The sequence below is a fragment of the Microtus pennsylvanicus genome, chromosome 5 (genome assembly GCF_037038515.1).
Source record: "Microtus pennsylvanicus isolate mMicPen1 chromosome 5, mMicPen1.hap1, whole genome shotgun sequence".
Taxonomy (NCBI): Eukaryota; Metazoa; Chordata; class Mammalia; order Rodentia; family Cricetidae; genus Microtus; species Microtus pennsylvanicus.
The window spans coordinates 81,970,426-81,992,336 of NC_134583.1; the positions used below are offsets into that span (position 1 = coordinate 81,970,426).

The 21,911-nt window shown below is 47.3% G+C and overlaps 2 protein-coding genes across 5 annotated transcripts in view; one reads left to right on the plus strand and one right to left on the minus strand.

The window, feature by feature from the left end:
- Ric8a (RIC8 guanine nucleotide exchange factor A) lies at positions 1-7,283 on the plus strand. Its single transcript, XM_075972690.1, has 10 exons — positions 1-196; positions 483-530; positions 619-1,209; positions 1,517-1,608; positions 2,069-2,219; positions 3,622-3,717; positions 3,817-3,961; positions 4,040-4,184; positions 4,570-4,689; positions 5,017-7,283. The coding sequence occupies exons 1-10, from the start codon at positions 113-115 to the stop codon at positions 5,135-5,137; spliced, it is 1,593 nt and encodes a 530-aa protein (XP_075828805.1). The 5' UTR covers positions 1-112; the 3' UTR covers positions 5,138-7,283.
- Positions 6,187-21,911, minus strand: part of Sirt3 (sirtuin 3) — a 24,181-nt gene continuing 8,456 nt past the window's right edge. The window contains exons 4-8 of one of the 4 annotated variants that reach the window (XM_075972692.1): positions 21,780-21,880; positions 14,084-14,210; positions 11,636-11,797; positions 7,479-7,688; positions 6,187-6,595 (exon numbers count right to left, since the gene is read on the minus strand). In XM_075972692.1, coding sequence (XP_075828807.1) covers positions 6,575-6,595; positions 7,479-7,688; positions 11,636-11,797; positions 14,084-14,210; positions 21,780-21,880 — 621 coding nt within the window. In that variant the 3' untranslated portion in view covers positions 6,187-6,574. The remainder of the gene's footprint in view (positions 6,596-7,478; positions 7,689-11,635; positions 11,798-14,083; positions 14,211-21,779; positions 21,881-21,911) is intronic. The other 3 variants (XM_075972693.1, XM_075972694.1, XM_075972691.1) reach the window with 3 other exon arrangements.

A 21,911-nucleotide genomic window follows, 5' to 3' on the forward strand; every position in this document is an offset into this window, starting at 1 on the left:
TCCCGGCATCCCTCACGCGTGGACGCTGGACTTCCGGACCTGGGCGGAGCCCCTGGGTTTGGCCGATTGCGTCTTCCCGGCCCAAGCTTTCCAGCACCCGGTGCCAGGGGCCATGGAGCCCCGGGCAGTTGCGGATGCCTTGGAGACGGGAGAGGAAGATGCAATGACAGAAGCTCTGCAGTCGTTCAACCGGGAGGTGAGAGGCACCCGGCAACCGCCGAGGAAATTTCATGGAGAGAGGAAGCAGCGGTGTGCGCGAAACGGGGCTGGGGTGTGCGCGCGAGCATGGCAGGGAGCACGGCGGTGGGTGGCGGGCTGGGCCTCGGGTGTTTCAGTCGTGGGGCAGGTGTATGGGAGGCGAGGATGGGCCTTGCCTTACGTCCAGAGTGATGGCTGCTGCCTCAAAAGTCGCAGCAGACCGGCTGCTCTGAGTGCAGGTCCTACCTGCTGCGTGTGGACCTAAGAACTGGATCTCCCTACAGCACTCCCAGAGCTTCACCTTCGATGATGCCCAACAAGAGGACAGGAAGGTAGGTGTTGACCCAAGGGACCCCGAGGGCGGGCATGAGCTACCCCAAGAAGAGGGCCTGATGGAACCACTTCTGCCCCTCCCCACAGAGACTCGCAAAGCTGCTGGTCTCCGTCCTGGAGCAGGGCTTGTCACCATCACACCGTGTCACCTGGCTGCAGACTATTCGAATCCTGTCCCGAGACCGCAGCTGCCTGGACTCATTTGCCAGCCGCCAGAGCCTACACGCTCTAGCCTGCTATGCTGACATCACCATCTCAGAGGAGCCCATCCCACAGCCCCCAGACATGGATGTCCTCCTCGAGGCTCTCAAATGCCTGTGCAATCTCGTGCTCAGCAGTCCGACAGCACAGATGCTGGCCGCAGAGGCTCGCCTGGTGGTGAGGCTAGCCGAGCGCGTGGGACTCTACCGCAAAAGGAGCTATCCCCACGAAGTCCAGTTCTTCGACTTGAGGCTCCTCTTCCTGCTAACAGCCCTTCGCACTGATGTGCGCCAGCAGCTGTTTCAGGAGCTGGATGGTGTGCGCCTGCTGACGGATGCGCTGGAACTGACCCTGGGGGTGGCCCCCACAGAAAAGCCCCCGGTGGCACTTCCGGCCCAGGAGACAGAGCGGGCCATGGAGATCCTCAAAGTGCTCTTTAACATCACCTTTGATTCTGTCAAGAGGGAGGTGGATGAGGTAAGCTGTAGCCTAAAGTCATGGTGGGACTCTGCTCAGCTGGGACATTTTGTGCTTTTGCTTCCTTCGTGCCTCAAGTTCCAGGGTGTCAGTTATGGCAAGGACAATAGGATCGTCTAGGCAGGGAATTCAAGGAAGGTTTCTGAGCAGTGTTGTGCACCAACTGGGGACGTGTTCTCCACAAGGCTTCAGGTAGCCAGAGTCACCGAGTGTGCTGTAGACAGAGCCTAGTGATCAGCTCTAGGTGACCCTGGAGCACAGGAACAGGGACCCCTTCTTACAAGAGCCCCTTTCTGCCTTTGGTTAGGAAGACGCTGCTCTTTACCGGTACCTGGGGACCCTTCTGCGGCACTGTGTGATGGTCGCTGCTGCTGGAGACCGCACGGAGGAGTTCCATGGGTGAGGGGCAGACCTTACTGTGTCGCGGTGGGGGGGATGCTTAGGCCTGGGTTCAGCAGTCCTCAACCCTAGCTGTGAATCAGAAGCACCAGGTCACCCCGTAGCGTATGACTTTGTCAGGGGATTGGGACACCAGTGTGTTTCCAGAGAGCCCCAGGAACTCTGAGCTAAGGTGGAGGCCATGGTGGCCATGGCATTATAAGGCAATGTGATCTCCTGCTCCCGCTGGTGGTGACCAGTAAGTACCTCAGCTGACCTTGGTTTCCAGAGATTGCCTGGTTTCTCAGTTCAGACAGTTTGGGACAGGCTGAGTGTCTACCGTCTCCCCACCAAACTTGCGTGGGGTACCACCTACCCTCGCCTCTAGTCCTCAGTACTGTCCTTCGGTCCCCTATATCCTGTGTGCCCCAGGAGAGGAGCCAGGGGTTACATCTGTGCTAAAGAGTTACTCTGTCCCCAGCCACACGGTGAACCTCCTGGGGAACTTGCCCCTCAAATGTCTGGATGTCCTTCTCGCCCTGGAGCTACATGAGGGCTCCTTAGAGTTCATGGGAGTCAACATGGAAGTGATCAGTGCCCTTCTTGCCTTCCTTGAGAAGCGTCTGCACCAGGTAGGTGGAGGACCTGCTGTGTGGACACCCACAGGCTTTGGCCCCAGTTGTGGCTACTGTTTCTGCACCACTGGTACTGGCAAGTGGAGGTCGGCTTGATGGTCTAACTTGGACCATTCCTCTGTGATGTGTCTGAGAGTCAGACCCTCTCAGAAGCTTGTGGATACAGCATGTGTGTGAACCTCACTGCTGGTTACCAAAGAAAAGCGAGTTTCTCAGGGTCTACCAAGGTGAATGTTGTCTTTAAGGTCTATGTGGTTCTCAGGAGCCTTTGGTTCCTGCTTGTGACCCCCAGGCTCCGAATGCTCCCATACATGGGCAGCCATAGATGACAGCATCAGTTGTCCTTCTGGATGTTTTTGTTTTTATTTTGGTTTTTCAAGACAGGTACAGGTTTCTTTGTGTAGTAGCCCTGGCTGTCCTGGAACTCACTCTGTAGGTTAGGCTGACCTCAAACTCAGAGATCAGCCTGTCTCTGCCTCCCAAATGCTGGGATTAGAGTGACACCCCACCCCACCCCTTGCCCCCAGCTGTCCCTCTGTATCCTAAGAAGACATAACCAAAGGTTTCCTGACTCCTACCGCTACCCCTTGGGATATTTAGAGAGCTAGCAATCTAGCCTGTCCTTGTGGCGCTCACACAGAGGAAAGCCATAGAGAGGTTCATTAGATCTCTGAGGAGCCAGAGAGCACTTAGTACCTATGAGCTGGTGAGGCCAAAGGAGCTGGTGCTGAACATGCTAGCTGTGACTGCCTGCCCCATTGCTGTGACTGCCTGCCCCATTGCAGTGACTGCCTGCCCCTGTTGCTATAACTCCCGGCCCCTGTTGCTGGAACTGCCTGCCCCATTGCTGGAACTGCTGGATTTGGGCTCCAGGGAGATAATGGAAAGGCAGGGAAGGATGGGCACACTGCTTGCTGTCCGTGAGGCACTTTGCTTAGGGACTGTATTGTTTGTTTTTGCTGTTTCTTGAGGGCAGTGTGTACCTGATGTGCAGACAGCTTCAGATGCTTCTTGTTTTGTTCATGGTCCTGGATTATAGTTGTAGCACTTAGTGAGTTGTTTGACCCAAGTCACAGCTTTTCAGTCATTTCCAGAAGTCAGTCCTATTTCCATTCCTTTTCCTTTTTAAGGGTTTCGTACACTCTATGTAGCCAAGGATGACCTTAAACATCTCATCTTCCTGCCTCCCAAGTTCTGGGATTGCAGGCTTGTGCCACCATGACTGGTTTAGAGTTTCCATACTTTCTTAAGCTAATAAATACGCACCACTACCTTTGGCCCTTAGCTAACTTGCTGCGGCATGGTCTCTTGAGAGTTTACTGCCAGACCATTTGTTGAAGGTGCGGTGTGCCCCCATCTTACATGGGGGCATGTCACAGTGACAGAAGCCCTTCTGCAGACCCACAGGCTGAAGGAGTGTGTGGCACCCGTGCTGAGCGTGTTGACGGAATGTGCCCGCATGCACCGTCCTGCCAGGAAGTTCCTGAAGGCCCAGGTACTTGGAAAAGGAGATGGAGCTGGGGAACATGGGTTGGATCCTCTTGATAGGTCCCTGGCGGCTCCAAGCCAACACTCAGAAGAGCTGCCTCCCTAGGTCCTGCCCCCTCTGAGGGATGTGAAAACGCGGCCTGAGGTGGGGGATCTACTTCGAAACAAGCTTGTCCGTCTCATGACTCACCTGGATACAGATGTGAAGAGGGTAGCTGCTGAGTTCCTCTTTGTTTTATGCTCGGAGAGTGGTGAGTTGGGGGAGCCCACGCCCCAGGCCTTCCCTGCCTCAGCCATATTCACACATTGACCTCTGCCCTGGTCTTCAGTGCCCCGATTCATCAAGTACACAGGCTACGGGAATGCTGCTGGTCTCCTGGCTGCCAGGGGCCTCATGGCTGGGGGCCGGCCCGAGGGCCAGTACTCGGAGGATGAGGACACAGACACAGAGGAGTACCTGGAAGCCAAGGCCAGGTGTGTGCCCCTAATATACACTTGGGTTCTTCCATAAACCCCATTCCCTTATCCTTGCCCCCAACCAGAACCAGTAGAACACAGGACAGGCTGAGGAATAGGTAAGACCTAAAATCAGGCACTTGTGTTCATACTGAACGTACTAAGGCCCAACAGATGGGCTCTCTGGGAACCAGAAGGTCCTGGGCAAGAGCTGTCTGCTGGTGTTCGGGGGGTGGCGGGTGGGGGAATCTCCCTTCTGAAGTCTCACCACCACCAAAAACAAGAAGGTAGGTTCTGGCTAACCCAGCCCTAAGCCTGAGGATGGAGAGCTCCTGCCCCACATAGCCCCACTTTCCCTATAGCGACACTAACCCATTTCCCACGCACCATTCCTGGAGAGCAGCATCAACCCTGTGACCGGAAGAGTGGAAGAGAAGCCACCCAATCCTATGGAAGGCATGACAGAGGAGCAGAAGGAACATGAGGCCATGAAGCTAGTGAACATGTTCGACAAGCTCTCCAGGTGTGTGTTGTGAGGAAGACTTGTAGCTAGGAGACATGGGAACGATTCTGTTTTCTGAGCCCAGGGAGACTGGCTTAGCAGAGATTAGGATCCTAGTAAGGCTGTATTAGACTTTGAGATAACTTGCCCTGGAGGTAACCCTCCAGAAAAGAGGGTACAGTTAGCATTAAGTCCTGTTTATAGATGATGAAAATGAGGACAGAAATGGAAAGGACTGCCTGACATCTCAAGGCGAATTAGGTGGCAGTTAGGATCTGGGCCTGATTAAGTTAGCTCCCTGCCCTGCACACTAGGTCTCTTCCCCAGCCACACTGTGCTTTCCTGCAGGCACAGAGTCATCCAACCCATGGGGATGAGTCCCCGGGGTCACCTCACTTCTCTGCAAGATGCGATGTGTGAGACTATGGAGGGGCAGCTGTCCTCAGATCCCGACTCAGACCCTGACTGAAGATGGCGGCGGTTTTGCTCCCCTTCAGACCTGGTGCTGCTTCCAGACGTGTCCTTGGGGTGCTGCCTAGAGAAGCCACACTCCTCTCCAGCAGGGGAGACTTTCTCTTTACTCCCCACACTATCCATGATTTGCCTTTGGTCCAGTTTCTTGTGTTTAGGACTGTGGTAGTCGTACTCTCTGTGAAGACTGGGAAGCCACCCTTAATTTCCACAAGTGAAGTTGTTTCTTTGCCGTTTGCCAAGCGTATGCCGTGGCTGCAGACATGGGCAGAGCTGCCTTGGCACATAAATGAACATGCATGTATGAGGGTGGTGACTTAGGAGGTGTACATTGTGTACAGAGCCCATGTGTGGAGCATATGCTGTGTTTCACACATGGAAGAGTCTACTGTTTAAGTGTGCCAGGAAACACACAGAGCATCACAGTTCCTATTTGTGGCCCCACTGAGCACAGGACCAGTGGCCTCTTCTAGGTTCTTGGTCCTGGTCCAACCACCGCTGCATTGTTCACATACCTGAGCCTCACTGGCTGAAAGCTCAGTCAGTCACAAGCACTGGTTTAGTGGTTGTTGAAGGCAAGGGTTGTAAGACAAGGTAAAATCTGAGATTTCTGAGGCACAGACTACATAGAGTCTGGGACAAGACTGGATATCTGTGAAGTGGCCAGGTGAAAGGATATTAAACAGAAACTAATTCCATTTTCTTAGAATTTAAGATTTCCTAGATCCTTGCACATCTGCTGTTGTTGGAGAACAAAGATAGGAGGCCCCATTCCCTGGAAGCTGCTGTTGGACTGCCCGTCAGCCCTGGTCAGAGAGTAATGCCTGCCACTGGATATAGCACTGTTGCTGGAGAAGCCTCGGTGGATAGCGGAAAGTGGCTTAGCAAAGGCTGGGCAGATGGGACTCCTGAGGGACTGTAGGAAAGGAGCCTGAGTTAATACCAGGGTGAGCCAGTTCAGTCTTGTCACCCAAGAGGAGGACACCCACGTTACCTGAAATACGTTAACGCTTACTGTCCTGAAGATACAAATGAAAGGATGCCAAGTTTTATACTAAAATTTATTTCATGCGAGAAATGATTTTTTTGTTGTTGTTGTTGTTGTCAAAGATGCCTCTCTAGAGATGGGAATGCTAGATTACCCTAGTATATCCCTGGTCTGGCGATGGATGGACATGCTGTGCTGCCCACTGCCAGAAAGGCGCACTCTGCATTGCAGGCTTCAGCAGTGGTGGGACACATGGAGCTCCTCTGCAGTGTGATGGCATGGCCCCAGGGTGAGCATCCTGGGCAGTCTTTCCGAAGGCAGCCTCAGAAGACCGTTACCCAGGTCACACGCGGTTTGGCCCAGATTTGTAAACCTGTCCGAGCTGTTTTCAGGCACGTCTCCCTGGAGAGGACCTGCTGTGTGACTTTCCCGCAGGTGACAATAGTTTTATCTGTCCTGTCCATCCAGCTGGAACAGACAGGAGGTCAGTTAACTTCACACACAGACAGGCTGCATTCCAGACCTGGAGCAGTCACTGAAGTCAAGCAAAATACTTTAAAGTGAACAAGAAAAGGGATCCCAGAAGGCCTAGCACAACATGGTGGCTAACTAAAGACTGTTTTCCAAGAAATGGCACCAGCGTACATTCAGCCCTAAGAGCCAAATTTTGAAACAAAAAGATAAAAATAATACTGGTGGTTATATTTCATCTGTGGCAACAGTAAATGCCAAGGCTCATCCTTGCTTTTCTTTGGTCCATTTCATTAAGAGCTCAGACTAAACACGAGAGTCTAGGAGCTTTTGCCAGTGAAGGTGAGGAGACTGCTGGCCATGGCCCAGAGCCACAAGACAGATAAAAGACAGTAAATGCCAAGGCTGGAATTTTCTTAAGATTCTATCTTAGCAACAACAGAACATCAGTTATGATCTATTATGGTGGAATCCTGTGGACCCTGCTGCCCCTGTCTATAATTATAGAGTTGGGGCTTGAATGCTAGCGAACCACTATAGAAAATAAACACATATAACATAATTCTCATAGGAAATCATTCTGAGCACAGATACTGTAAAGTCTCAAGAGCATCGTGTTGTCTGGCTTCCTATTCCCAGTGGCTGTAATGAATAATGACGCTGATTAATAAATCATGCCTGGTTAGTTCTGTCCCGTGCAGGGTGCCGAGAATGTCAGCTTCTCAGCCCTTTCCCTCCCCTAGGTCACAGAAAGATGTCCCAGTGAATTGTGGGGTAGGAAGCAAGTATGTAGGGGCACCATCCTCCTAATGCCCGCAGTGCACTGAAGTCAGTGCCCAGAAGAGGACGCGCACTCTTGGACTGGGCCCAGAGCGTTTACCTTCCCAGTCTCCCTCTGGATGAGATCCTGCAGCTCTTGTGTCCAGCCCAGGAGGTCCACCAGCCTTTCCACACTCTCAACCACGTCGCCCAGCTGGGCCACATCCTTGCTGCGAGGACTCCAAGCAAAGGGACCCACCAAGTCTCGATTGATGAGCAGTCGGGGCACCGACTTCTGTACTGCTTCAGACAAGCTAGCAAAAGGCTCCACCTGAAAGACAGGGTGTGAAGGGCAGGGTGTCCATGTACCAACAGGACACTGAGCTTCACAGCCGCTGGTACCTTGGGGTAGGAGACAAGGCAGACACTTTGTTTCTAAAGGTTCCCGCCCCTGGTCGGGTGACTTCTTCCCATCTACAGCCCTCCTCTCTTCTGCTCCTTGTGCCAGCACAAACCCCGACTTCTCCCCCACACGCTATCCTTCCTCCCAGTCTGCATGTTCTGCCTCCGTCATCTTCCTCCTCCCACCCGCTCTGTCCACTCGGCCTGGGCCCTGCTCTGTCCACCCGCTCTGAGCCTCTCCTATACTCGCCTGGCATAGAAGAGCAAGCGCCCCTTTCCATCCTGCTCCTGTCCCACCTCCTGGGTCCCCTTCACTTCCCCAAAGGGCAATGCTGCCATCATATGTCCGCACCAAGACTAAGAGCGTAGGAAATGTGTAGATTGAGGGGTGTGCCTGGCTCTTACTTGATAGGAAAAAGGTCAGTTTTCACCTTTTACTAAAGAAGTTTCAAATATATCATGGACTTAAATGTAAACAAAACAGTTGTTGTGCAGGTGTAGCAGTGGTGCACCTGTAATCCCAGCAGTCAGGTGCGGACAAGGGTCAGCTGTGTAAGGTCATCCTCAGCTACACAGCAAGTTTAAGGTCACCTGGGCTACATAAGACCCTCACCTTGATGTGGGTCTCTGTCTCTATCTCCATTCGTCACAGGACGAAGGTTCTGTGGTGGTATTCAAGATAGTCATCAGTCTGACTACAGGACAAGGCCAGTTCAGGCACCCTCTTCTTCACCGCCCAAGGTCCTAGCTGGGGACATCCCCATGGACTTCTGGGAACCCCTCTAGAGCCAAGCCTCTTGCTAACCCCAAAATGGCTCCCTTAAGATATCTCTTCCCTACTCCCATATCCGTCCTTCCTCCATCTCAACCATCCCACTCCCCCAAGCTCTCCCCAACCCTTTCCTCCCTTTAAATGATATGCCTAATAAACAGAAAAGGGTAATAAAGACCCCCAGAGATAGAAAAAAAAGACCCTCACCTCAAAATAAGGGACTACAAAGATAGCTCAGCAGTTAAGAGCATTCACATGGCAGTTCACAGCTGAATGTAACTCCAGTTCCAGGGCACACTGTACGTGGGTACCAGGCACCCAGGGTGTACAAACATACAAGTGAACACTCATAAACAAAATTTAAAAAATTAAATTAGCAAGACAGGCCAGAAAGTCTCAATAACAATTATTGAATTAAAAAATAAGTGAAGGCCTTAATAGCTCAATGGGTAAGGAGCTTACCACCAAACCTGACAACCTGAGTTTGATCCCCAGGACCCACATGGTGGAAGGAGAGAAATGACTCCCACAAATTGTCCTCTGGCATGCATATAAACAAATATTAAAAAATGGTTCTAAAATTAGGGTTTATAGGTAAGGGTACAGGGAAAGATGTTTTAGACATTCTAACAGGTGAGACAAAAGAAAGTGACCGTTAGCACTGCCACATCTAAGTTCTCACACCACGTGGGGAACTAACCCAGGTTTTGTACATGCTAGGCAAGTAACACACTAAGCCCCATCAGCATCCCTCAAACCTATTTTTAACTTCACACTGGCAGAAAAGTAAAACATGTCCTTTAGTATTGGTGAAAATGTGGGGAAATGGACCCTCATACACTATCAGCAGAAGTCCCTGCATGGGTGTAAACAAACACGGACAGCCACCACAGGCAGACAATACAAAAATACTATTTGTCTCTGCTGTCCATCAATAAATAGCTGCCTACAGAATTTTTCTCATAGGTCCACAATTCCTTGTCCTACAACCCTTATGACTGGAAATGCTTCAGAATTCTGGATGTTTTAGATTTTTAAAAAGATCATATGGTTTTAAATGCCATAAGACACAGTAGAGATCCTGGGTACTCCAGAATCTAGCATGTTACTATTGTTTCCATAGCCATGGGATCCAGGACACTGCAGATCTGTCAACCCTCTCCTCCTGGCTGGGCCTCATACTCACAGGCACACCACAAGCAGGACACCAGCAAGGCTGCTCCAGACGGGTGTGCACACCATCCACATAACAGTGTTCAGCCTCTGGCCAACTGTCCCCAAGAAAACTCAAGAGAACAGGCCAGAATATTAATAGGTACTGGGCTTAGAGCTAATTCTCGGGGCTGGAAAGGTGACTCAGAGGCTAAGAGCTCTGGCTGCTCTCCCAGAGGACTGGGGTTTAAATCCCAGCACCCGCATGGCGGCTCACAACTAGCTCTAACTCCAGTTCCTGGGAATCATGCCCTCTTCTTGTCTCAACAGGCACCAGAAATACATGCAGTTAAAACACCCAAATACATAGAATAAAAAAATAAAGTTTAAAAGAAGTAAAGATTCCTCATTTTAACTATGTTGTTACAAACGAGTCTTTTTAAAAGAAGCATATGGTTGGCCTGGCAGTGGTGGCACACACCTTTAATCCCAGCACTTGGGGGCCGAGGCAGGTGAATCTCTTGAATTCAAGGCCAGCCTTGTCCACATAGTGAGTTCCAAGACAACTAGAGCTATGTAGAGAGACCCTGTCTCAAAGAAAAATGCAATATGGTACTTTGACAACCAGGGGGGAAAGGCTATTTTCATTTTTCTTGAGGAATAAGGATGTAGTCTTAGTGTCCTTATCTGATAGCTGCTATAACCAGCAGGGCCCATACACTCCTAAGTACCACAGACTGGAGGACCTACCCACTAACTCGTAATTGTCCCCCTACCCCACCCAAACCTATCCTCTATTCCAAGCCTGTATCTGACAGCTCTCTGGAATCTTCCGCTTGCTCACCTTTCACCCAGTGCCTCCCATGTCCTCCTTTGTTACTTCAAGTACATGTAAGGTATTTGTCTGCGCTGCTCTCCTCAGTCCCACCCAGCAGGAACAGGCACATCCTAGGCCTGTGGCAGCTCAGCTCGCCCGTGTCCCACAGGCCACAGTGCTCTCCGCCTTTATAGCTACAGCTCTGGGTCCCTGCTGGCTTACCTATTTCCTGCCAGCACCATCCAACCCCACCAGCAAGGGCCAATTCACAGCACGGCCCACAGGAGTCTTTTAAGTAGAGTCAGGGCACCAGACTTCCCAATGGTCATCCCCGTGACCCTGGCCTCATTGCTGGACACTATGGGGTGCCCTGCCAAAACTTAACTGGACACCCTTACCTCTTCATTCAGATTCACGGACAAGGCTCACACCAAGCAGCCGCCACGTTTGCAATGTAAGCCCTCCCCAGCCCCCACCACAATGCTCATTTATAGTTTCCCTCTGTGCACACCACCCCTAATGGTGCCTTAGTTTTAAATCTGACTTTAGCGGTCTAAAGCATCAGGACTGGCCTGGCTCACATCACACAGTAGCAGGGACAGGCTGGGTTCACACAGCCCTAAGCCTTTGCACATCTGGTCTCCTGAACAGAGCGCTTTTTGGCCCCTCTGCCCCTATGACTACATACAGCTGGGCCCTTGCCCATTGTCTTACCTCTTTATGCCTTTTGGGAATTTCTTAGCATTCAGACTCAGAGGCAGATCACTCCTTGTCCACCTCCAGTGGTCATCTCCCAGGAGCCTCATACCCACATGCAGATCCCAACTGGTCCTCCGACTGCATCCTACCAGCTAAACTGATGCTGCTGCAGCCAACCTTTTCCCACCAAAGGTCAGGACTTCCATCTGTTCTTCATCCCAAAGGACAGCTCTGGATCTCAATCAGTCCCTTCCATCCTGCCTCATAGCTAACCTTTTACTATACCCTTATGCCCGCCTACACAGCCATTGCTCCCAAACCCTGGGATGTCACTTCCATTGACTCTGCTTACCTGAAAAGGCAGCACCATGAACCAGGCCTACCCCCTTCCAAGCCCTCCTCCCTCCCACCCATCCCCACATGCCTTTCAACAAACCTCCAGGGAGGTCCCAAGAATGAGCAGCAGATCTGCCATGGGGAAATCAGCCACGTGTAGTAAGAACCTTGCAGGCAGCGGCTCTCCAAAGAACACGATGTCAGGTTTCACAACGCCAGTACAGACAGAGCAGTGGGGCACCCTGTCTGCCAACACATCGGTCTGGGGAATCGGGGCAAGAACCAAGGAAGGTGACTTTAAAAAGAGGAAAAGACAAGAGCTTCTCAAGGAAATTTTAAACATGTCTAAAATCTGAACTGAGTAATGGACCCCATGTGGCTTTAGCAATTTTTATCAACTGTTTCTTACAACCCTCAAAAAATGGGGGGGTGGTATGTGTGAAATATTCAAATCAAATACTAGACATTGCCCAATTTTACCCTCAAATTCTCTTGTAGGCTCCACCTGGGATGAACCACAGTCCTCAGACAGGTTTGTGGGCATCCCTCATACAGTGAGAAAGGCAGCATAAGCCGGGCCCGTTTAAGCCCAAATGACCAGGTACTGCTTCCACCCTAGAAGGCATGTGGGTCAGCGTCAGCTTACTGCTGGCATAGTCAGGCGTGATCAGAGCTGCCAAAGGCTGCCTCGGTGCAGAATAACAGCCACACCTAGACCACGTCTCACGCCAAACAGAAGACGAGGCAGTGCCACTTTCTGGCAAAGCGCACAGCAACATCCTTGTAAAATAAATCTTTACAACTAGAAACGACTGCAAAACTATGTCAGAGATTGTCAGCTACAGACAATAAAACTATATGGTATTTAAATTAATGGGAAAAATGTGTAGCTTGAAATATCTATTAAAAATATAACAACTTTAAATGCCATGGATTAAAAAAAGAATAACCAAGCAGAACTTCTAAAAGTAAAAAGCAAAAGAAAATTCAATGAAAGGACTTTATTCTCTGTAACAGAACAATGTGTTGATGAGTTTGAAACAGATCAAAAGAAATCTCCCAGAATGCAACACAAGCAGTAACAATGGCAGACACTGCCAAGTGCCCATGACTGTCGGAGAGAAGGTGAGAGACGCATCTACTCAGAGTAGTGCACAGAGTGGGAGGAACAGGCCGGATGGTGAACGTCTGAAGAGAGAATGGCTGGGGATTACCCTGCAATGATAAATGCATTTCAAGCAGAATAAAGAAAAGGGGTCTATACGGAAACAAGCACAGTGAAATTGCAAGTTCTTGAGGGAAACGTCTGAAAACTAGGCAGCAAACATGATTAGCAAATGGATTCAGAATAGCTGCTACAACATGGAAGGAGAAAAGCGAAGTCAAAGACTTCCCAGATGTAAAGACTCTAAAGCCAAGCTATCAAGACTGCTGAACTGGTGAGAGAATAAAGAGGTCAGAAAGAGAAGAGAGGGAGTTCTAAACTGATACAAGCCTCACCAACTGGTCTGACTAAAAAAACAGAGCCAATTTAGTAGAAAAAGAAAAAGGACATTTTCCTTTTTTTCATTTTTATTTATTTATTATACAGTGTCCTGCAGGCCAGATGAGGGCACCAGATCTCATTACAGATGGTTGTGAGCCACCATGTGGTTGCTGGAAATTGAACTCAGGACCTCTGGAAGAGTAGTTGGTGCTCTTAACTGCTGAGCCATCTCTCCAGCCCCATTTTCCTTTTTTAAAAAATTATTTATTTTTATTTTATGTGCATCGAAACCTCTGAAGCTGGAATTACACAGAGTGTTAATCTGCCATGTGGGTTCTGAGAATTGAACCCAGGTCCTCTGGAAGAGCAGCCTGTGTTCTTAACTGCTGAGCCATCTCTCCTGCCCCCCAAAAGGGCCTTTTCAAAACATGTGCTGGAACACACATTCACATGCAACAGGATGAACCTAGACAGACTTATATGCTTCACAAAAATTAAAGTGGATCAGAGACCTACACATAAAGAGAAAAACTAGAAAATGACATAGGAGGAAACCTAGATGATCTCTAGTATGGCAATGAATTTTTAGATTCAACACCAAAGCAACCTCATGAAAGAAATAAGGGATGGTGTAATACCAACATTAAGAGCTCCTAGTCTGCGAAAGACACTGTAGAAAGAATGAGAGAAAAGCCATAGACTGGGGGAAATATTAACAGAAGATAATGAACTAGTAACTAAAATATATAAAGAATTCTTCCACTACATTGTTAATTATTTTTGGGCCAGGGTACCCATGTGCCAGTTGGCAGGTGAGACTCAGGGCAACCTGTAGGAAATGGTTCTCTCCCTCAGCATGTGAGTCCCAAGGATCGAACTCAAATTGTCAGGTTTGGCAGCAAACACCTTCACCTTGGTGGTACTTCGAATAAGCAATGACCCCCATAGGACATCTGAACACCTGGTCGCTAACTGGTAGTGCTCTTGGGGGTCGTTTAGGAGGTGCAGGCTGGCTGGAGGAAGTATGTCAGTGTGCAGAGGCTCTGAGAGCCGTATCCTCACCCTACTTCCACTTTGCTCTCTCTGCTTCCTGCTTGAGTTTGAAGATGTGAGTTCTGAGCTTGCTATTCTTGCAGCCATGTCTGCTGCTTGCTGCCATATGTCCCCACCATGATGGACTCTTATCCCTCTGAAACCATAAGCAAAAACAAATTCTTTTTTGAAATTGCCTTGCCTTGGTCACAGTGTTTTGTTACAACAAAAGAAAAGTAAATAATAATACACCTGCCGAGCCATCCTGATAGCTCTGTAATAATAATAATATATAATAATACACCTGCTGAGCCATCCTGATAGCTCTATAATAATAATAATATATATAACAATACACCTGCTGAGCCATCCTGCTAGCTCTATAATAATAATATATATAATAATACACCTGCCGAGCATCCTGCTAGCTCTATAATAATAATAAATATAATAATACACCTGCTGAGCCATCCTGCTAGCTCTATAATAATAATACATATAATAATACACCTGCCGAGCATCCTGCTAGCTCTGTAATAATATATATAATAATACACCTGCCAAGCATCCTGCTAGCTCTATAATAATAATAATAATAATATATAATAATACACCTGCTGAGCCATCCTGCTAGCTCTATAATAATAATATATATAATAATACACCTGCTGAGCCATCCTGCTAGCTCTATAATAATAATAATATATATAATAATACACCTGCTGAGCTGTCCTGCTAGCTCTATAATAATAATAATATACATAATAATACACCTGCTGAGCCATCCTGCTAGCTCTATAATAATAATATACATAATAATACACCTGCTGAGCCATCCTGCTAGCTCTATAATAATAATAATATACATAATAATACACCTGCTGAGCCATCCTGCTAGCTCTATAATAATAATATACATAATAATACACCTGCTGAGCCGTCCTGCTAGCTCTATAATAATAATATATATAATAATACACCTGCCGAGCATCCTGCTAGCTCTATAATAATAATAATAATACACCTGCCGAGCATCCTGCTAGCTCTATAATAATAATATACATAATAATACACCTGCTGAGCCATCCTGCTAGCTCTATAATAATAATATATATATAATAATACACCTGCTGAGCCATCCTGCTAGCTCTATAATAATATATATATATAATAATACACCTGCTGAGCCATCCTGCTAGCTCTATAATAATAATATATATAATAATACACCTGCTGAGCCGTCCTGCTAGCTCTATAATAATAATATATATAATAATACACCTGCTGAGCCGTCCTGCTAGCTCTATAATAATAATATATATAATAATACACCTGCTGAGCCGTCCTGCTAGCTCTATAGTAAACTCTTTGTTTTGGTTTGTTTTTTTGTTTTTCAAGACAGGGTTTCTCTGTGTGACAGCCCTGGCTGTCCTGGAATTCACTCTGTAGACCAGGCTGTACAATGAACTCTTTAAGCTCAGTGTTGTGGGACATTTGTACACTGTGTGAAGATTTACTGCTGTGATTGGTGTAATAAAAAGCTGAACTTTCAGGCAGAGAGAGAAAGGAGGAGGAAGAATCTAGGCTCCTGAGAGAGCTTCAAGGAGGTAGGGAGGAAGCAGGATGGGTGGTCCATGACAGTGCAGAATAGAAATGGATTGGTTTAAGTTACAAGAGATAGGTGAAAACAAGGCTAAGCTAACAAGTCATAATAAGTCTCTGTGTCATTAATTTGCAAGCTGGTGGCCCAAAGAAAAATCCAACTACAGCTCAACAATAAAAATCAATTTGGGGGGCTAGGGAGATGGCTCAGTGGTTAAGAACACTGCTGCTCTTCCAGAAGACCTGGGTTTCATTTCCAGCACTCACATGGCAGCTCACAACTGTCTGTACCTCGAGTTTCAGGGGATCCAACACCCTCACACAGACACACATGCAGGCATAAACCAATGCACATAATTAAAAAAAAAGGAATCAGCCAGGAGGTGGAGGCCCACACCTTTAATCCCAGCACTCAGCAGGCAGAGACAGGCAAATCTCTGAATTTGAGGTCAGCATGGTCTACAGAGCAAGTTCCAGAACAGGTTCTAAAGCTACAGAGAAACCTTGTCTCGAAAAAACAAAACAAAACAAAGAATCAATTTTGAAAATAGCAAAATACAGCGTAGTGGTGGTACCTTTAATCTAAGCACTCAGGAGGCAGAAGCAGGCAGGTCTCTGAGTTCAAGGCCAGCCTGGTCTAAAAAAGCAAGTTTCAGGACAGCCAGGGCTACAAAGAGAAATCCCTTCTCAAAGAAACAAAAAAAAAAAAAACAAAATATACACACAAAAAGAAAATAGCAAAATACATGGACACCTCCCAAAGAAGAACAGCTGACAAATGACCACTTAAGAAGCTGTTCACTATTAACGACCTCCAAGGAAATGCAAGTCAAAGCAATGAGATATCGATCACTGCACACCTGAACAGATGTCTAACACAGATCCTGAACACAGATAACAAAAGATACTGATCGTGGAGCAGTAGGAGTTCTTGACTGCTGATTGGAATGCACAATAGCAGAGCCACTTGGACAGCTGGGTGGTGTGTGTGTCTGTGTGATGTTGGGAACCGAACCCAGGGCCACACATGAGCTAGTCAAGCTCTCTAAGTTACACCCGCTACATACACCACTAAGTTATATGTAGCCTTAGTTTTGTGCTTCTTACAAAACACACTGCTACGATGATCCAAAAATTGTTTCTTGCTGGGCAGTGTGGCACATGCCTTTAATCTTAGCACTTGGAAGCAAGGCAGGTGGATCTCGAGGCAAGGCAGGTGGATTTCAGTGAGTCTGAGGCCAGCCTGATCTACAAAGTGAGTTCCAGGACAGTCAGAACTCTTACACAAAGAAACCCTGTCTTGAAAAAAAAAAAAGATTAAAAGAAAAACAAACAAAAGTTTCTTGATATTTTCCCAAAGAACCTGAAAATGTCTGTCCACACAAAAGCTGTATAAAGTGATTCATATCCTTGAAATTAAACATTCATATTGCTAGCAGAACGGATAAACCATGGTATATCTAGACAAATTAATTGCACATTACTCAGAACAAATAAGAAGTCAGCTGCCAGGCCAGGAAAATACATGGAAGGAACAAATACATCCTGGTAAGTGAAAGAAGCCAGTAGGAAAGGCTGCACGCTATGTGATCCCAACACTATGACACTCTAGAAAAGAGAATGGTAAGAAGTAAGATCAGAATGGCTAGAGGTTGGGGTAGATGAAGGGTAAGCAGAACACAGAGGAACTTGAGAAGACAGTACTGTGCATGATACCACACTAATGGATACTTGTCTCTACACGTTTATCCAAACCCATAGAATATACCACACTAAGGTTACGGTGGATCCTGGGAAGAATGTCGTCAGTGTGGGCTCATCAGCTGCAAAGTGACTGACTTTGGTGTAATGTTGACAGTGATGGAAGCTGTGTGTGCAATAGAATACAGATATACGGTAACTATCTGTACTTTCTACTTAATTTTGCTAAAGCACTAAAAAATAAAGTTGATTTAAAAACTTAACTCCAAAGGCTATGTGTTGAGGACTCAATCCCCAGCCCATGGGACTTATGAGAGAAGGTAGCGCCTGTAGCTGGTAGGTCTATCTAGAGTCTCAGGTCATATGTGAAGGGACCAGTATTCGGCCCAAGACAAAGTTCTCAGCACAAAAAGGATATTTATTTGTCCAGAAGGACAAAGGGCAGGAGGGAATAAGAGACAAAGACAACAAGAGATAGAGAATGAAGGAGAAGAGGAAGGGAACAAGGTAGGGGGACAGGGATATTTGTCCAGAGGGACAAAGGACTGTCTCTGGGACGGCTTGCACTCACTGGCAAATGCAGACCTCATGAACTATTCCAAACCACGGTTTCCTCATGAGACGGTTCTACCCTGCACACCAGTCGCAATCCCAAATAAGCCCCGAGATTAAGCCGTGAACACAGTCATCATCACGGCACATTCTCGAGTTCCTGAATTGTCTGAGTCCACAATACTAATAAACTCCAATAAAGGTAATTCCTTGTGACAAACTAGATTGACTTTTATCTCATCTGACAAGTTGGAACCATATATGTATAATATATATTATATACAAAACTTATTATATATTACACACAAAAATTAATTCAAAAAGGATCAAATTCATAAATGTAAGAGCTAAAACATTTAACCCCTTAGGAAAAAACACAAAAAAGCTATGATAAATGCCAAAAGCATAGCCAACCAAATGAAGAACACCCTGACAGCACAAAAGCTGCAAAGTTCTGTGCAGAGCAGACAATGTCAGCAGAGGAAAATAGTGCAGGAGACAATGGGCAGGGATGTAACTGGTGCAGCCTCTGTGAAAAAGTTCAATGAAACCGCAAAAAAAATTAAGAGTTAGGTTTCCCATAGGATACAATTTCATACCTAGGAATACAATGGGAAGAACTGAAATCAGGACCTTAGAGAGATATCTGCACACCCACATTCACTCTCAATAATCAAAGAGTAGCAACAAACCAAGTCTACACCAGCAAAGGAACGCAAGTGTAAAGCACGGCCGGCTGCAGAGTGGGACATTAGCAAACTTAGGAAAGGACGGAAAGTCAGACACACACCATAGGATGGCGAAATCTGAAGACATCACACTCTGGAACTAGCCAGTCACAAAAGGCCAGTGCATAGGTGACAATAGAAGAAACAGTACCACAGGCTGGGGGAAGCTGGTGTTTAATAGCTATGGAATTTCTGATTGGTATGATAAAGATTGTTCTGGAAATAAATGGTAGTGCTGGATGCAGAACATTAAGAATATACTTAATACCTTGGAACTACATTTAAAAAATATAAAAATGGGGACTGAAGCGATGGCTCAGTGGTTAAGCACACTTGTTGTTCTTGCAAAAGATCCAGGTTCAGGTCCCAGAACCCGCATGGCAGCTCACAACTGTCTGTAACTCCAGTCTCAGGGCATCCAATGCCTTCTGACTTCTACAGGCTCCTGTACCCACGTGGTGCACATATATGCACTCGGGCACAATTATACATATATGAGGTAAATATTTTAAAAACGGTATGCATAATGACTTTTGTGCTATATGTTTACTACAAGGAAACATCTTACATCCTTATGAGGGTTTTTTAGAGAGTTTTACTACGTAGTCTAGGTTAGCCCTGAGCTCACGACCCCCCACTATCTAGCCCTTGAATTCTGCAGTTACAAGTATACACTATAACTCAGCTAGGAAAAATATCTGAAATGTGAGCAAAAAGAAGTATGTACGTGTTAGTTACTACTAAAAGGGCACAAAAAGATTATATAGCTTTGGTCACAGCACTTTTCTCAGAACTATGACCAATGCCTGGCAGAAGCAACTTAAGGGAGGAAATATTGTGACTCACAGCTGGAGAGGGAGTTCAGTCCATCATGGTGCCAGGATTAGCTCTGTGGAAGTTTGAAAATGGACCCATTTTCAAATGGGAAGTGTGGCCTTGATGGAGTACATGTGACATTGTTGGAGGAAGTGTGTCACTGGGAGTGGGCTTTGGGGTCTCAGAAACTCAAGCCAGGCCTAGTGTGTCTCAGTCTCTTCCTGCTGCTTGGAGATCCAGATGTAGAACTCTTGACTCCTTCTCCAGCACCATGTCTGCCTGCACGCCATCAATATCCCACCATGATGATGATTGACAAGGCCTCTGAACTGTAAGCCAGTCCCAATTAAAAGTTTTCTTTTATAAGAGTTGTCACGGCCACAGTGTCTCTTCACAGCAATAGACACCCTAACTAAGACAGGCTCCATTTGTGAAGATGGGAATGCATGGCTGCAGCTTTTCATACTATGGCCAACCTGGAAGCTGAAAGCAAAGACCAGAACCTGAAGCTGGTATAGCCTTCACAGGGCCACCCAAGGGGCCTACTTCTGTCAGTCAGGCCTCATAGCCCAAAGGCTCTACACCAGCACTAACTGCAGGCTGGGTGCTCAAACATACAAATGTTTGACATGTGTGGGGGAGCATTTGCTTTAAATTATAACAACTTCCAAACTGATGTCCTAGAAGGAATGGAAGAATGGAGCAAGGGATGAAGAAAAGAAACTATAATCATTTCCAACTCAATTTATCAGGCCTGGTGGCAGGCAACTTAAGCTAAGCCACCTTTCTGGCCTAAAGCTTTGCTGTCTGTCTGCCACTTCTACCTACCCACGTTCTTGCTGCTTGTTCTTTCCCTTTTGTTTGCTATATATGCTTAACAAACTCACTGCTTGAAACAGAAAGCACAGCGACTGTAGGTGATTCTCTGGACCTTCCAGGATAGGACTGCGGATGTGACTGTAGGTGATTCTCTGGACCTTCCAGGATAGTGCTGTGGATGTGACTGTAGGTGATTCTCTGGACCTTACAGGATAGTACTGCGGATGTGACTGTAGGTGATTCTCTGGACCTTCCAGGATAGTACTGCGGATGTGACTGTAGGTGATTCTCTGGACCTTACAGGATAGTGCTGTGGATGTGACTGTAGGTGATTCTCTGGACCTTACAGGATAGTGCTGTGGATGTGACTGTAGGTGATTCTCTGGACCTTACAGGATAGGACTGCGGGTGTGACTGTAGGTGATTCTCGAGACCTTCCAGGATGGTACTGCGGATGTGACTGTAGGTGATTCTCTGGACCTTACAGGATAGGACTGCGGGTGTGACTGTAGGTGATTGTCTGGACCTTACAGGATAGGACTGCGGATGTGACTGTAGGTGATTCTCTGGACCTTACAGGATAGGACTGCGGATGTGGGCCCACACCTATACACACGCCTGTGGAAGACAGAGGTGGATGCTGAGCACCTTCTTCAGTCACTCTCCATATGTGTGCCATGTGTGTTTTGAGACAGGTCTCTCTATCTAGTCCTGGCTAGATAATAATGTAGACCAGGCTGGCCTTGAACTCAGAGAGATCTGCCTGTCTCTGCCTCAAGTGCTGGGATTAAAGGCGCGTGCACCACGGCTTGGCTTCACCTTATGTTTTGAGATAGGGTCTCACCACTTGCAGCTCACTAGTTAGGCTAGCTGGTTGGCCAATGAGCTCCACAGATACACCTGTCTCTACCCACTCAACCCAGGGTTACAGACATGTAGGACTATGAAGCCCAACTTTTACATGGGTTTTGGGAATCCAAACGCAGGCCTTTGGGTTTAGCAGAGCTAAGCCAGCTATCAGCTTGTACTAAGAATCTGAGATTCTAGGTGGGCTGCCACACCTGCCCAGGACTTTATCCACCCAGCCATCTCCCTATACCCTCCAGCCTTAGTTCTTTTATAAGTATGTTTTTCTTAATTAAAAATAAAGGAGCCAAAAAAAAAAAAAGGAGCCAAGCATGGTTTAGCACATCCTTAATCCCAACAGAAGCAGTTGGATCCCTGTGAGTTCCAGGCCAGCCTGCTCTAAATAGTGAGACCCTGTCTCAAATAAACAAACAAAAGCCAGGCATGGTGACATATACCAGTAATCCCACTCTGGAGAGGCAGAGAAAAGTGGACCCCTAGGGTTCCCTGGCCAGCCAGGCTAGACAATTTGGTGAGTTTCAGACCACTGTGAGTATCCTGCTTCAAAAACAAGAAAATAAACAATCATAAAATACCACTATTATAGATCTTCCACTCCCAAGGACTGCAGAAGGCAGAAACAATTTCACGAGGTAACTCACCCAGAAGTCCTCCCCCGGAAAGGACCTTCGACAGACTGTGCACGTAGCTGATGCAAAGGTCCCATGAGCTTCAACCAGCTTTGAGGCAGGAATACCAGACGCTGAAATGCAAACCAAAGCTCAGTGTGCAGC